The sequence below is a fragment of the Salvelinus sp. IW2-2015 genome, unplaced genomic scaffold, assembly GCF_002910315.2.
Source record: "Salvelinus sp. IW2-2015 unplaced genomic scaffold, ASM291031v2 Un_scaffold5968, whole genome shotgun sequence".
NCBI lineage: Eukaryota > Metazoa > Chordata > Actinopteri > Salmoniformes > Salmonidae > Salvelinus > Salvelinus sp. IW2-2015.
This window is the reverse complement of record NW_019947233.1, coordinates 5,572-18,696: the sequence shown is the minus strand read 5'-3', so window position 1 is coordinate 18,696 and position 13,125 is coordinate 5,572. Positions and strand designations below refer to the sequence as shown.

Below are 13,125 nucleotides of genomic sequence, written 5' to 3'. Positions count from 1 at the left end.
ATCTATATCAGACCATCTAAGGTGACCGCTTGATGTATGCATCACCCTAGAGAGTCATCTTATCATACACTATGACCTGGACATGAAGGTCCTAGGATGTGGGGTGAGTAGCTACAGCCACTTATATATTCATGACACTATCCCCTTGACAATTGTAAGCTCCCCCTAGGAGGAGAAGGCCATCTATTATATGCATGACCACTAATGCCCTTGACGTATGTAGCATCACGCCTAGAGGAGGAGGCCATCTATATATAATGACAACTATGCCCTTGACATAGTAGCAACTCCCTGGGAGAAGGCCATCTATATATATGAACACTAATGCCCCTTGACGTTATGTAGCTCACCCTAGAGGGAGAGGTTCATCTATTATATCATGACACTATATGCCGCCTTGATGTATGTAGCATCAACCCTAGAGGAGAGGTCATCTATATATCATGACACTATGTGTACACAGTATAACTTTAAACCGTCCCTCGACGGCCTGACACGGGCGCAAACCAGGGACGCTCTGCGACATGCTCAAACAACAGTCGCCACACGAAGCATCGTTACCCATTCGCTGCCACAAAAGCCGCGGCCCTTGCAGAGCAAGGGGCAACCCTACTTAACGTCTCAGAGAAGTGACGTACTGATTGAAATGCTAGTAGCGCGTACGCCGCTAAACTAGCTAGCATTTCACACCGGTTACATATGCCGCATGACGTATCGTAGCATCACCCTAGAGGAGAGGTCATCTATATATCATGAGCACTATTGCCGCCTTGACGTATGTACAGCATCACCGCTAGAGGGAGAGGTCATCTATATATATAATGGACACTATGTCCTTGACGTATGTAGGCATCACGCTAGAGGAGAGGCATCTATATATCAGTTGAGCACTATGTGTCCCTTTGACGTATGTACGCATCACCTCTAGAGGAGAGTCATCTATATTCATCATCGACACTATGTCCCCTTGACGTATGTTAGGCATCCCCTAGAGGAGAGGTCATCCTATATGCCTGACACTGATGTCGCCTTGACGTATGTAGCATCCACCCTAGAGGAGAGGTCATCTAATTATACATCGAACTATGCCCCTTTGACAGTATGTAGCATCACCCAAGAGGTAGGAGGTCATCTATATATCATGACACTGGATGCCCTTGACGTATGTAGCATGCACGCCTAGAGGAGAGGTCATCTATATTCATGACACTATGCCCCTTGGAGTATGTAGCATCCCCCTAGAGGAAGAGGTCATCTATATCATGACACTGTGTCCCATGATGTATTAGCATCACCCTAGAGGAGAGGTTCATCTATATATCGTGACACTATGCCCCTTGACGTATGTAAGCATCACCCTAGAGGAGGGGGTCCATGTGGGGGTGATAGCTAGCAGCCTCTATAGTTCACATTCAGGTTTGCTTTTCCCGGGCCGACTACATTGCAGGCGTTGCATTGCATGCTTTTAAAGACATTGTTTTATTTCATTTAACCGCTTTATTTAACTAAGGCAATCAGTTAAGAAACAAATTCTTATTTAGCAATTATGAGGGCCTACCCCGGCCAAACCCAGAGACACTGGCCAATTGTGTGCCGCCCATCTGGACTCCGATCACGGCCGGATTGTGATGCTAGCCTGCAATCAACCTATGGTTTGTGTGCTGAGTAGTCGGATCTTGGTGACAGACAGATTTGATATGGGAACACTATCAGATTCTGGAGTTTGGTCCTGAATGGTGCTAGGTACCGGATCGCACTCCAGCTTATTCAACCTGATCCGCCAGGCGCAACATTGTGACTGTGAGTTAATTCTGGCATTTAGCAGTCTGCGGACTAGTAAAGGGAATTATGTTATTTTAGATTTCATTTTTAGGAATTCGCTATCACATAAGCTCGGATACGGTATTAGTTTGGTCTGATAGGGCGACATTGCCACAGTAAGGGTTATTAATGTTAAAAATTACTGAATAAAATCATTCGCTTCGCCTCAGCGGCATACTGGCCAAAATCGGCCTAGGACTGTGAAAGGAATTGAGACTGCTTTGGGTATAGGGTCTGAGGATTGATAGATACCACAAGGTTGACACGGGCCCGATGTGGTTTTATTGCCCAGAGGTATATTCAGATTCTCATTGGGCGCTTCAATATTTAGTTATAAGGGCACTTCTGGGACTAGGGGTATATATTCAGGTTTAAGATTAAGATTATATGGAAATACAGGAATGTTTATGAGACAACTAGCTTGGATACGACTTGCAATGTCATGGAGCAGCCGGGCACGACTGCTCTTGGTATCGCGGATCTACATTTTTGGACAAGAGTTTGGGGGAAGGCTTGCCACATAGGGAGTTTGTATAGGAGATCGGGCAGGGAACGGAGTGTATTCTGTGGAGGCACACGGGGGCAGGCGGGCCATTGGGAGGCGCATCCTCGCATTTTGGGGACAGTAGTGAACATTTTTTCTCTAATTACTGTCTATGTGGTTCCGGGTAAACAAAGCTTGAAAGGGGTATTATCTATTCTTTTCGATATAAATATTTTTAAGTCAGTAAATAAAATTAATTGACATGGTTAAAGTTCGAATTGTAAGTCCTAGTTTAGATTTGATCGCGAAAGGACACGTCGCAAGTGGAGAGAACTAACATGTATCTATATGTCAAAGAGAGATAGAGAAGGAGGGACAGGGTGGTGGGTGGAAGGCACGACCTCGACATTCTTGGGAAGCTCTGGGAGAATTATGTAAGAAGTGTATTCACTCTGGGTTAACTCTAGGCGATCATAGACATTTTGGAGATTATAGGCATTTTAGCGCTACTCGAGGTCGAACTAATAAACTCATCTAATCACTCGCGGAGATTAGTTAACTTACAATGCACGATGGTCGCAAATGAGACCCATTAAATTTAATGGAACTATTAAACTAAATTAAGTTGCCATTGGGGAATTATTATTGGATATTAGGATCGGTGTGAGCCAGACAGGGATAGATAGATTCAAGGACACCCTTTTTTTGTTTAACATTCACACATCAAAAGGACGGGGCTTTCCCTACACAGGGCAATGTCCCAAACACTGCCACTACGGGGGCATTGGGTAATTTTTTTTACGAGACGACAGAGGAAAGAGTGGCTACTCTAACTTGGTCTCTGTTGTATGTTATAATTACGAATTTAACTAATGCAATTGACAAAAAATAATAGTTATGAGAATATATAATCTTTCCCATCTGTCTCCTCTCTCTTGCTCTAGTTGACCAATGCGTTGGAGAAGGTGGCGCGCGTCCTGCACTGTGTTGCCCGTAGCCACATGACGATGTCCGAGGAGACTGTTATGCGTCTGTCGTGGAGCTGACGGGGCGGCGCAACTCATTGGTCCAGAAGTTTCTCCACCCGCGGTAAGTCCTCACAATCATTAGGGGACTTATTTGGACATTATATCATATTTGAGGTCTTACAAAATTTGAGACAAAAATGTTAAGTGTGGAATTAATAAAACTTAAATGGTAATTTACATAATATGTACCATAATTATGTACCTGTAGAGTTATGCTCAGATCTCACAAAATGAATTAGACTGTTTAATATTTTACTTCCCATACAGAACTTCAGTGAGGTGGCGCACCACTTCAGGAGGTGTTTGGCCAGGCGGCCAGACTCGAGACTCCCCGGCTCTGACCCAGGAGAATCTCAACGACCCAGACTTCATCAGACTCTGGTTCCAGATCAAACTGAAACCCCTGCTTCCCTCCGTCCCCCCCAGCCTTCTCTCCTGCCTCAGCACCAAGAACTTCACCTGCCCCGTCTACCAAGCCCTGTGAGTAATACTAAACCTAACCTAACACTAATGCATCTACCAAGCCCTGTGAGTAACACTAAACCTAATACATCTACCAAGCCCTGTGAGTAACACTAAACCTAACCTAACCTAACACTACTAATAAAATATCTATGGTTCCACAGTGTGGAGGAGCTGAGTGAACAAATGAAGCTGATGGACCCGGAGGACGAGCAGATGTATGAAATGCACGGTCACGTGATCTACAAACAGTTCCTGTTGCCCTTCCTGTTGAATCACAACTCCTCAGGTAAGAGTTTTGATTGGTCAGTTCTCCAGGCAAAACCGTTTCTTTTTGCTGCTCTAATTACCTTGGTAACCAGTTTATAATAGCAATAAGGCACCTCGGGGGGTTTGTGGTATATGGCCAATATACCACGGGTAAGGGCTGTACTCCGCGATGCGTCGTGCCTAAGAACAGCCCTTAACCGTGATATATTGGCCATATACCACACACCCCCGTGCCTTATGGCTTAAATATAAGTTGGGATATATCACTTCCTCAGTTACATGTGGCAAGCATAGAGTTGTATAGAGGACTCTATTGCACAAAATCCAGTTTTAGCATTGGCAGCAACGTTGATGACGTTCACCATTTTGAAGTAGTCAACTGGGTGGGACATCCTATAGGTTAAGGAAGGATCACATAGACATTCCACAACTGCAGGTGGCAATAAATTGCCAACCTTGGCTTTATACCTGTTCAAACAACACACCCTGCATCCCACTGCTGGCTTGCCACTGAAACTAAGCCGGGTCGGTCTTGGTCGGTCCCTGGATGGGAGACCAGATGCTGCTGGAAATGGTGTTGGAGGGCCAGTAGGAGCCACTCTTTCCTCTGGTCTAAAAAATATCCCAATGCCCTAGGGCAGTGATTGGGGACATTGCCCTGTGTAGGGAGCCGTCTTTTGGATGGGATGTTAAAAGGGTGTCCTGACTCTCTGTGGCCACTAAAATATCCCATGGCACTTATTGTAAGAATAGGGGTATTAACCCCGGTGTCCTGGCTAAATTCCCAATCTGGCCCTCATACCATCATGATCACCTAATCATCGCCAGCTTCCAATTGGTTCATTCACCCCCCCTTCCTCTCCCCTGTAACTATTCCCCAGGTTGTTGCTGTAAATCTAAATTTGTTCTTAGTCAACTTTACCTGGTAAAATAAGGGTTAGATAAAACATAAAGTATAAACCCTTTCAGTTTGTTTACCGACACATAGAAGTAATAGAAGAAAAAATGTACTACTTCAAAATGGAGATGGCCTCAATGGCGCTGCCCGTGTGCTCACAGATACAACGTTGCGATCTCTATACAACTCTATGGTGGCAAGCTTCAGACTCTTGTCATGTGATCGTCAGCAGTCGCAGTCCCACTGCATATTGATTATTACTATTAAATGAAACAGAAATCATTATAACCCGAAAATGGCCTCTGATATACTGATATCCCTTCACTGTTTCAATCCTCAGACCCACAGTGCATCTCTTCAGCCAGTAGCAGTGCAGACTGGACTGTTTCAATCCTCAGACCCACAGTGCATCTCTTCAGCCAGTAGCAGTGCAGACTGGCTGATCAAGAACTTTGGTTCATTCTCTGCATTCGCTCCTCTGAGGGATTTCTATGATCTAAATAGTAATTTCTCTGCTGTAAGTATGAAAGTCATGTGCGTTTCAATGTCGGCTGACTGCACCACCATGTTTATACTGTATATACACTACCGGTCAAAATTCTGGACACATTCTACTCATTCAAGGGTTTTTCTTTATTTTTACAATTTTCTACATTGTAGAATAATAGTGAAGAAATCAAAACTATGAAATAACACATATGGAATCATGTAGTAACCATAAAAAGTGTTAAACAAATCCAAWTATATTTTATATTTGAGATTCCTCAAATAGCCACCCTTTGCCTTGATGACAGCTTTGCACACGCTTGGCATTCTCTCAACCAGCTTCACCTGGAATGCTTTTCCAACAGTCTTAGAGGAGTTCCCACATAGGCTGAGCACTTGTTGGCTGCTTTTCCTTCACTATGCGGTCCATGATATATACACGTACATAGATTATTTGGATTATTTATGTATTCAGTGGATTATATTGCTCACCATATCAGAAATTGTTATGTTTCTAACATCTGATAGAAGAAACTGAATCTAATGTTATAACCTTCTTGTCTCTTTCTTTCCAGTTGTCAGCCTGGAGGTTCTCTCTCCAAAGCAGACAGCAGAGCTGGTGGTTTTGCCTCTTCCTGGCTTCAGGGAAAGATGTCATCATCACACAGTGTTGACTCCTGTCTGAGTCACCCAAAGAGAGGGAGACTCCCTGAGTCCTGTACCACCTCGTCAGGCTGTCTGCGGAGGTAACACAGCTCTACTGGTCAACATGAGCCTAACAATGCGACCAACATTTTGAGAGTATACGACAACCTGAAAACACCTTTTCAACATTATAAATAAAACTCTTTCGTAATGTTTTGTTTCAGATAACGATGCCCTGCAAATCGTAAAATCATGTAATTAGACAACATGGGAGAAACTGAAGCTCTGGCTCTTTGAACACAAGGCAATGGTTGAACCTCTGTTCTGTGAAATGCCGTGGTTAGTTATGTTAACTTCTCCGTTGTGTCTGTCTCAGCTTTGAGCGTCTGTACCAGGCCMTATCGTCTGTACCTCCAGAGATGGAGCCAGTSYTCTGGGCCAACATAGACAACCTGATGCAGACCGCTCCAGAAGGTCAGTCACACTMASAATCTTTTCATCAATCCTTCATGTTGTTTATGSTCTAAATAAATCCTCACAAATATTTCCCATCATACCCTGTTGTTTACCACATGTGTMTGTTTGTTTGGTCAGGTTGTGGATTGGATGAACAGGTAAGCAGAAAATATATTGAATACATTGAAATACGTTAGGAAAATATTAATATTGTAATTTCAAAACATCACAATTGTAATTTAAATAACTGTTTAATTTTCAGTGCCCATCAACACCATTTAATTGTAAGTTTATTTGCATATATTTACARATCTGTATTTAACAGTGCTATCGGYTAATAAGATACAGATATACTGTACATTTGTCTGAAACAAATAAATGATAAGAAACARACTAATCTCTTTCATCTGTGACCATCTACAGATACCAGAGTCTGTGCTGGAGTCAACAGGTATGGATACATCACATTACATTTATGCTAGGTGCTGTMGTTCTAGTGCTAACGTGCTAATGCTAGGTGTGCTAATGCTTAGCTAACATTATAGCTAGTCGGCTACTGTACATACTAGGGTTMAATATTTTCCGGMATTTTACAAARGTTCCATCCTGAGAATAAATCACTTTTCTCCCGGTGGGACKCGGTATTTCCTGCCAAAACCGGAAGTGTCATTCAYAAGCATTATAAAGCGTAMAAATATGTCTGGATTTTTATTAGAGCTTTGATCAGAATGAAAATGTAAACTTGATGCTACCTGAGCCTGATATATATTAAATACATTTTATGAGCCCTACATTAATGACATTTAATGAGCCCCAAAACGTCAAAATGATTGTGCCATTATCCAATATATAGCTTATATGATATAGACTACTTCACATTACACACGACAGAAAAACATAAAAGCCCATAGATGTAGCTAGCTATATCATCTGTTGGGTAAATAAATGAAACTAGCTCCAGTAGCCTAATCTTTTTGAGTGTGAACTGTATTACTGTACTGTATTGTATTATACGGACTGGAATTACGCACATCGTTCAAACCATTATGAAGCAGAAGAGAACATGCGATTCAGGTGCAGCACATGCGGCCTACAAAGTTACAAGTATAGACTAGTGAATTTTATTTTCATTTTTAAATATAATCGGGCCTATTTGTATAATTAGTAGGCTGACACATTACCTTTTGTAATATTTCCCTTAATGTTATTAGCCTACATCCTCTTTCTCTCTCTATTGTTTCTTCATTCCTTCCTCGCTTTCAACAGTTAAATGAAATACGTTTTGTTGTCCTTATCGTCATCATTCTAATGACATTCTTGGAATAATATAGGACTAGAATTAGATGCAGAAGGCTTTCACTTCTCTTCACGAAGGATTGAATGGTTATGGCTCTGAATTAATAACTGCTCTAGCCTACCGCCATTGCGCGTTCCCTCTTCTTTCAAACTACCCGCGAGTTCAATTGTCTGCTCAATTTAATGTTCAGCAAACAAGAGGCTTGCATCCCTCTTTGAATAGTCTATTGGTATAAGAAACTCCAAGAAAACTCCACGAGTTAAGCAGCGTTTTTTAAGAAGACGCCGGCGAAGCACAGGTGCTTGCGTATTGAGCAAGAGACAGAGGCTATAAATTAGAAGCTTATTATGCATAACTCATCATTAGTTATCTAAATAAGGCTAATACTGCATTATATTTATTACCTGAAAGAGGTAGGGTAGGAAATCTATATATAGGGCGATATATCAATCTAGACAGGATGATCAACTTTGGATGCAATTTGAGTGGAGTCGATGGAGAGAGAGAGAAATATTGCGAGAGAGTGGTGGCGTGTGCACTGATTTAAAGCAACAATATTCGAGTGAAAGGCAGTTTTAAAACTCTGCAGCCACAACAACAAAAAATCTTTACACTTAAAAAACAAGGTGACCCAGAAAGCCAGATAGAGATGGGTAAATTAGACGCTTATTCTGTCTTTATATACTGTAGAATAGGCTGCGCCTCAGCAAATGTAGGCCTATCTGAGCGTTGATGATTCATCATGCAAAGTCCGTAGAAAGACCGATTTAGACATCACAATATAATTTAACAGTTCCATTTCACGCCATGCTGTTCATAAACTGTACATAATTTATTATAATTTACCGGTTTCTCGCCGTTATTTATCCCGGGAAAATGGAGGGTTTTGTGCGGTAAATCGCTGTAACTGGGTTCCCGCCATTCAACCCTAGTACATACCTCTGCTAACTCTGTCTTTTCAATTCTCCACAGCTATCCACTACAACACCACCTGCACATGGGGAATATGACAGAAGTTCTATGCAATTCAGCTTGGAACAGTATGCTTGTTCACAGGTAATTAGTTGCTTCTAAAAGTAAAAACGAATATTCATCTGGACCAATAGATATCATTGTGCTGATCTGGTGTTTAAGTAATTAATAATGTGAGGAGTTGCCTGTGCATCGGTGAGATTCTTTCACTATGGCCGTGATTCTAATGTATAGAGACAACGAGATACGTAGAGATACCAAGGTGGAGAAAAACCTCTACATGTATTCATCATTGACTCCATATCATCTGTTCTTCTCTCTCGAAGCTGAAAAACTTCACTGCAGAACACCTGGTGTCTCTTCTGAAATGTAAACTGCCCGGCAACTCCTCTCACCATAAAGAGACCTGGAAGGTTCTCCTCACCAAAACTGACCTCTGTCTTAGACCAAGCTCTGGACATGTTCTCCAATATGGTGAGGACATAAATCAACCTTCCTTAAATGTGTGGGCGCGTTCAGCAGGAAGCAACGTTTTGGAAAGTTCACATAGGAATATGCTATGTAGGAATCATTTTCTATCGCAACGTTCGAGAGCGTTTTGCAACTGAACGTGGCCCTGTTGTTCTGTTATTGAATGACCGATCTCTTCCTCCCCAGTCCAAACCTCTCATTGCCCAGCATATCCCAGGTGCTAGATGTGATTGGAGAGATCCGGGTCAACAGGCTGACTGAGGATCAGCTGAGAGACAGTGATGTCATCAGGAAGTGGTTCTCTGGGCGTCTGAGACCGTTCCTGCCGTCTGCATCAGGAGGGTTTCTGCACTGCCTCAGCACCAAGAACCTCAGCTGTGACTCGTATCAACAGATGTATGTTTGGTTAAAGGGATACGTTGGGAAACCTTTTAACTACTTCTCCAGAGTCAGATGAACTCTTGGATACCATCTTTATGTCTCTGCGTGCAGTTTGAAGGCAATTGCTAACTAGCATTAGCGTCAATGACTGGAAGTTTATGCAGATACCCATAGACGTCCAGTCATGGCCGAACTCTTATAGCATTGGCTGGCGAAACTACGTCCAACTTCTTTCATACCGGACACAGAGACATAAAAATGGTGTCCACAATTCATCTGACTCGAGGAAGTAGATACATTGCCACAGTCCTGAAGTATCCCTTAATAGATTGATATTAATGCATAATATGTAGCCCCTGCCGCAGTCAAATGACCGAATAGCACTCTATTGGAATCATTTGGTGAAGAGAGAAAAAAATGCGGGAAATACAGTGTTTTTTTATGCCAAAATGTTTCCTTACATTTCAGTTTTCTGTGATTAATATAAACTGTAATATTGGGATGAAACATCATAATGTAAAACATTTCAACTCTATATCTGACATAGTACTTTTTTTAAAAGTCCATAACCGTGTGTGAGGCGAATACTTCTGTTTCAAAGTAGATTTCTTTAAGACCACCAAGAAACACTCTGTGACCCTGATTTAGCCCACTCCAGTAAAGGGTTAATGTGAGTCATATCGACGATAGTATGTTCTCCTTCATTTCTCACAGACTGAGGGAGTTCAGCAATCAATTCGACCAAATGGACCAGATGAGACAAGAGCTGGTGGTCAAATACTTCATCCAGCCCTTCCTGACCAAAAACTCCTCAGGTAGGAAAATAGCAACTAGAGTAAAAGCAGCAAACTGTCTCAACTTCATTTAATTTTTGACCTTAACAATTGGTCTCCTCCCTCCAGACTCTGGCGTGTGTGTCCACTCTAACAGCAGTGTGGACTGGCTGCAGAAGAACCTGGGCGGTTTTCAGTCCTGGTGTCCCTCAGCGACCTGTTGAAACTCAACACAGACTTCTCTCCTGTACGTCTCCTTTCTGCCGACTACGCCACTTTGTTTATACATATATTTTTTATTAACGACACAATAAATGGGTTGTAAAGTATTCTAGTTAAGTCTGTACATCAGCAATGTTTTGACACATCAGTTCAACCAGGTTAAAATGTCAGTTTTTGATGTTGGAGAAGGTGTTTGAACATTACAATCTCTCTCTTTTCCACTCTCTCCTTCCAGTTGTCAGCCCTGGAGGTTCTCTCTCCAAAGCAGACAGCAGAGCTGMTGGTGTRGCCTCTTCCTGGTCTTCCAGGGAAAGATGTCATCATCAACACAGTGTTTGACTTCCTGTCTAAGTCACCAAAGGAGAGGAGACTCCCTGAGTTCCTGTACCACCTTTCCAGGCTGTCTGTGGTGGTAATGATCCCAAAGATTATTAGTCAACAAACTTGTAAAGCTGTCTTTGAGTTAACCGAAAAAACATTGTAGTCTTGCTTCAATATGGTGATGTTAACTTCTATCCTCTCCCCAGACTCCAGTCGGCTGCTCGGTCTACCAGACCATGTAAGTCAAACTTGAGACGATAGGTTGATTAGGCGATCCATGATTGCTAGTAATCTAGTAATCTAGGATCTAGTAATTGCATAAATATTCTCTATGTTCATGTGAAAAGATTAAAGAGACCAATCTTTTAAATGACATTGTTTTTGTTTCCCACAGTTTTGTGAGGCTGTACCAAGCCATGTCAGCGTTGCCTCAAGAGATGGAGCCAATCATCTGGGKCAGTGTTTATGACCTCACAGAATCTGCACCAATGGGTGAGTCAGGAGCACTGTCTTTTTCTCAAATCAGATTCCAGATATAATTAGATTTATTTTTTTAACTTAATTTAATCTCTACGTATTTTGTTTTCATGTGAADAGATTGTGCTCTGGTACCAGTTAACCAACAGGTAAGTCAGTTCATGTCTCATTAAAATGTTACAAGATTGTGAAAGAACATTGTTCTTTGTGCTTCTTATATTACCCTGAACTGAAAATAGGGGGAATTTACAACCGTGTGAATCTTCTCAGAGACATTCCTTAATCGTTATTTTGTCTCTCTTGTTTTCCAGTGTCCAGTGTCATCACACAATGGTAAATGAAGTTTAGTAAACAACAACTTGATACTGTACCCTACCCCAATCTTTATCCCAGAACTGCACATGTAATCCAATATCAAATGTTCTGTATCCTTTTTTTTATCTCTCTCAGCAACAAGAGTTTGTGCCGCAGTTGACAGGTACAGTAAGACTTTATTCAGACCAGACTAGTTTTGCAAAATTCTTGTAACTGTCCCAAAATTCATATATATATATATATATTTTTTATTCCTGGTTGGAAGTTGTCAAGAATAAGGAGTAAATAATCAAGTTATCTGGAATCTTCCAAACTGTTTTTCTGAAAAACTGGGCATTTTGGGAAACTTCCCAGAAGTTTGCAAACCTGGTCCATCCAAGTGATGGAAACACACTGATCCTGACAGTGAGAGTTGGTTGTGAGTTTGACACTGATTCTTCTGTCTAACCCGTGTTATAGTTTATCTCTACAACAGCTCTGGGACTCTGGGATCTCAACGGGACGTCTATGTGACTTCAGCATCAAACAATACGCCTGCTCACAGGTATGGGTTGATCTGTCTTGAGACAATCATGTTTGTACTTATATATTACTGGCTTTGTGCTCATAGCCTATGGCTTTCTGTATTTACCAGTCGCAGAAAAAAACTCAACTTAACATTTGGATTAGTTATAATCATTCACAGGTGGTTTATGTTAACTACAATGGAAAGTGACTTGTTTGGTCCAGTAGTTACAGCCGCTGACCKCGGCACKCATGTGTCATGTTAGTCAGAGTCGGCATGGATTCCAATCTGACCCACTGCCCTTTGACTCACCCCCTCCCTATCTCCCCTGTCTTTCCAGAACTGTTCTACCTCTTCATTAAAGCAAAAACACGTCAGAAAGGAGTGGGAGTGCAACTGCTGCACTCCTTAAAAATGAACATGCAATGGAAGTAGTAATAGTGGTTAAAATACTTCTCTTTCCCACAGCTGAAAGACCTCACAGCTGAGAACCTGGTCACACTGCTGAAATGTAAACTATCAGAGAAAAACACAGACTCAAAGAGACCTGGAAGCTGTTCTCACTAAAGCTTCTGCAGTTCTGGATCAGGCTCTTGTACTTCTCTCCAACCAGGTACGTCTGATTCTCAAAACATTGCGGGTGTCTTTCAATGTCGACTTAACCAATTTCTCAGCCTGAAGTTTCCGAATAGAGCGAGAATTTTAACAACTTTGTTCAAGGTCAGGAATAGTTTAGGGTTGGCCTAGTTTGAGGTTAAAGTTCAAGTAAGTAGTGGTGTATCGGGTCAGGGTTTGCCAAAGCATGAAGTTACCAACCACGTCTCTTCCTCCCCAAGTCTGA

The 13,125-nt window shown here is 41.9% G+C and overlaps 1 protein-coding gene and 1 long non-coding RNA gene across 2 annotated transcripts in view; both read left to right on the top strand.

The window, feature by feature from the left end:
- Positions 1-706: 706 nt before the first annotated feature.
- Positions 707-13,125, top strand: part of LOC112078618 (uncharacterized) — a 17,323-nt gene continuing 4,904 nt past the window's right edge. The window contains exons 1-13 of the mRNA XM_070442105.1: positions 707-775; positions 3,303-3,394; positions 3,601-3,813; positions 3,960-4,084; positions 5,362-5,480; positions 10,902-11,078; positions 11,194-11,225; positions 11,382-11,479; positions 11,585-11,613; positions 11,776-11,797; positions 11,915-11,942; positions 12,239-12,323; positions 12,753-12,897. Of these exons, the coding sequence (XP_070298206.1) occupies positions 707-775; positions 3,303-3,394; positions 3,601-3,813; positions 3,960-4,084; positions 5,362-5,480; positions 10,902-11,078; positions 11,194-11,225; positions 11,382-11,479; positions 11,585-11,613; positions 11,776-11,797; positions 11,915-11,942; positions 12,239-12,323; positions 12,753-12,851 (1,188 nt within the window). The 3' untranslated portion in view covers positions 12,852-12,897. The remainder of the gene's footprint in view (positions 776-3,302; positions 3,395-3,600; positions 3,814-3,959; positions 4,085-5,361; positions 5,481-10,901; positions 11,079-11,193; positions 11,226-11,381; positions 11,480-11,584; positions 11,614-11,775; positions 11,798-11,914; positions 11,943-12,238; positions 12,324-12,752; positions 12,898-13,125) is intronic.
- Positions 6,552-8,901, top strand: LOC112078619 (uncharacterized). Its single transcript, XR_002895733.2, has 5 exons — positions 6,552-6,568; positions 6,689-6,708; positions 6,813-6,834; positions 6,974-7,001; positions 8,820-8,901. It is a non-coding gene; the product is annotated as an uncharacterized lncRNA (long non-coding RNA).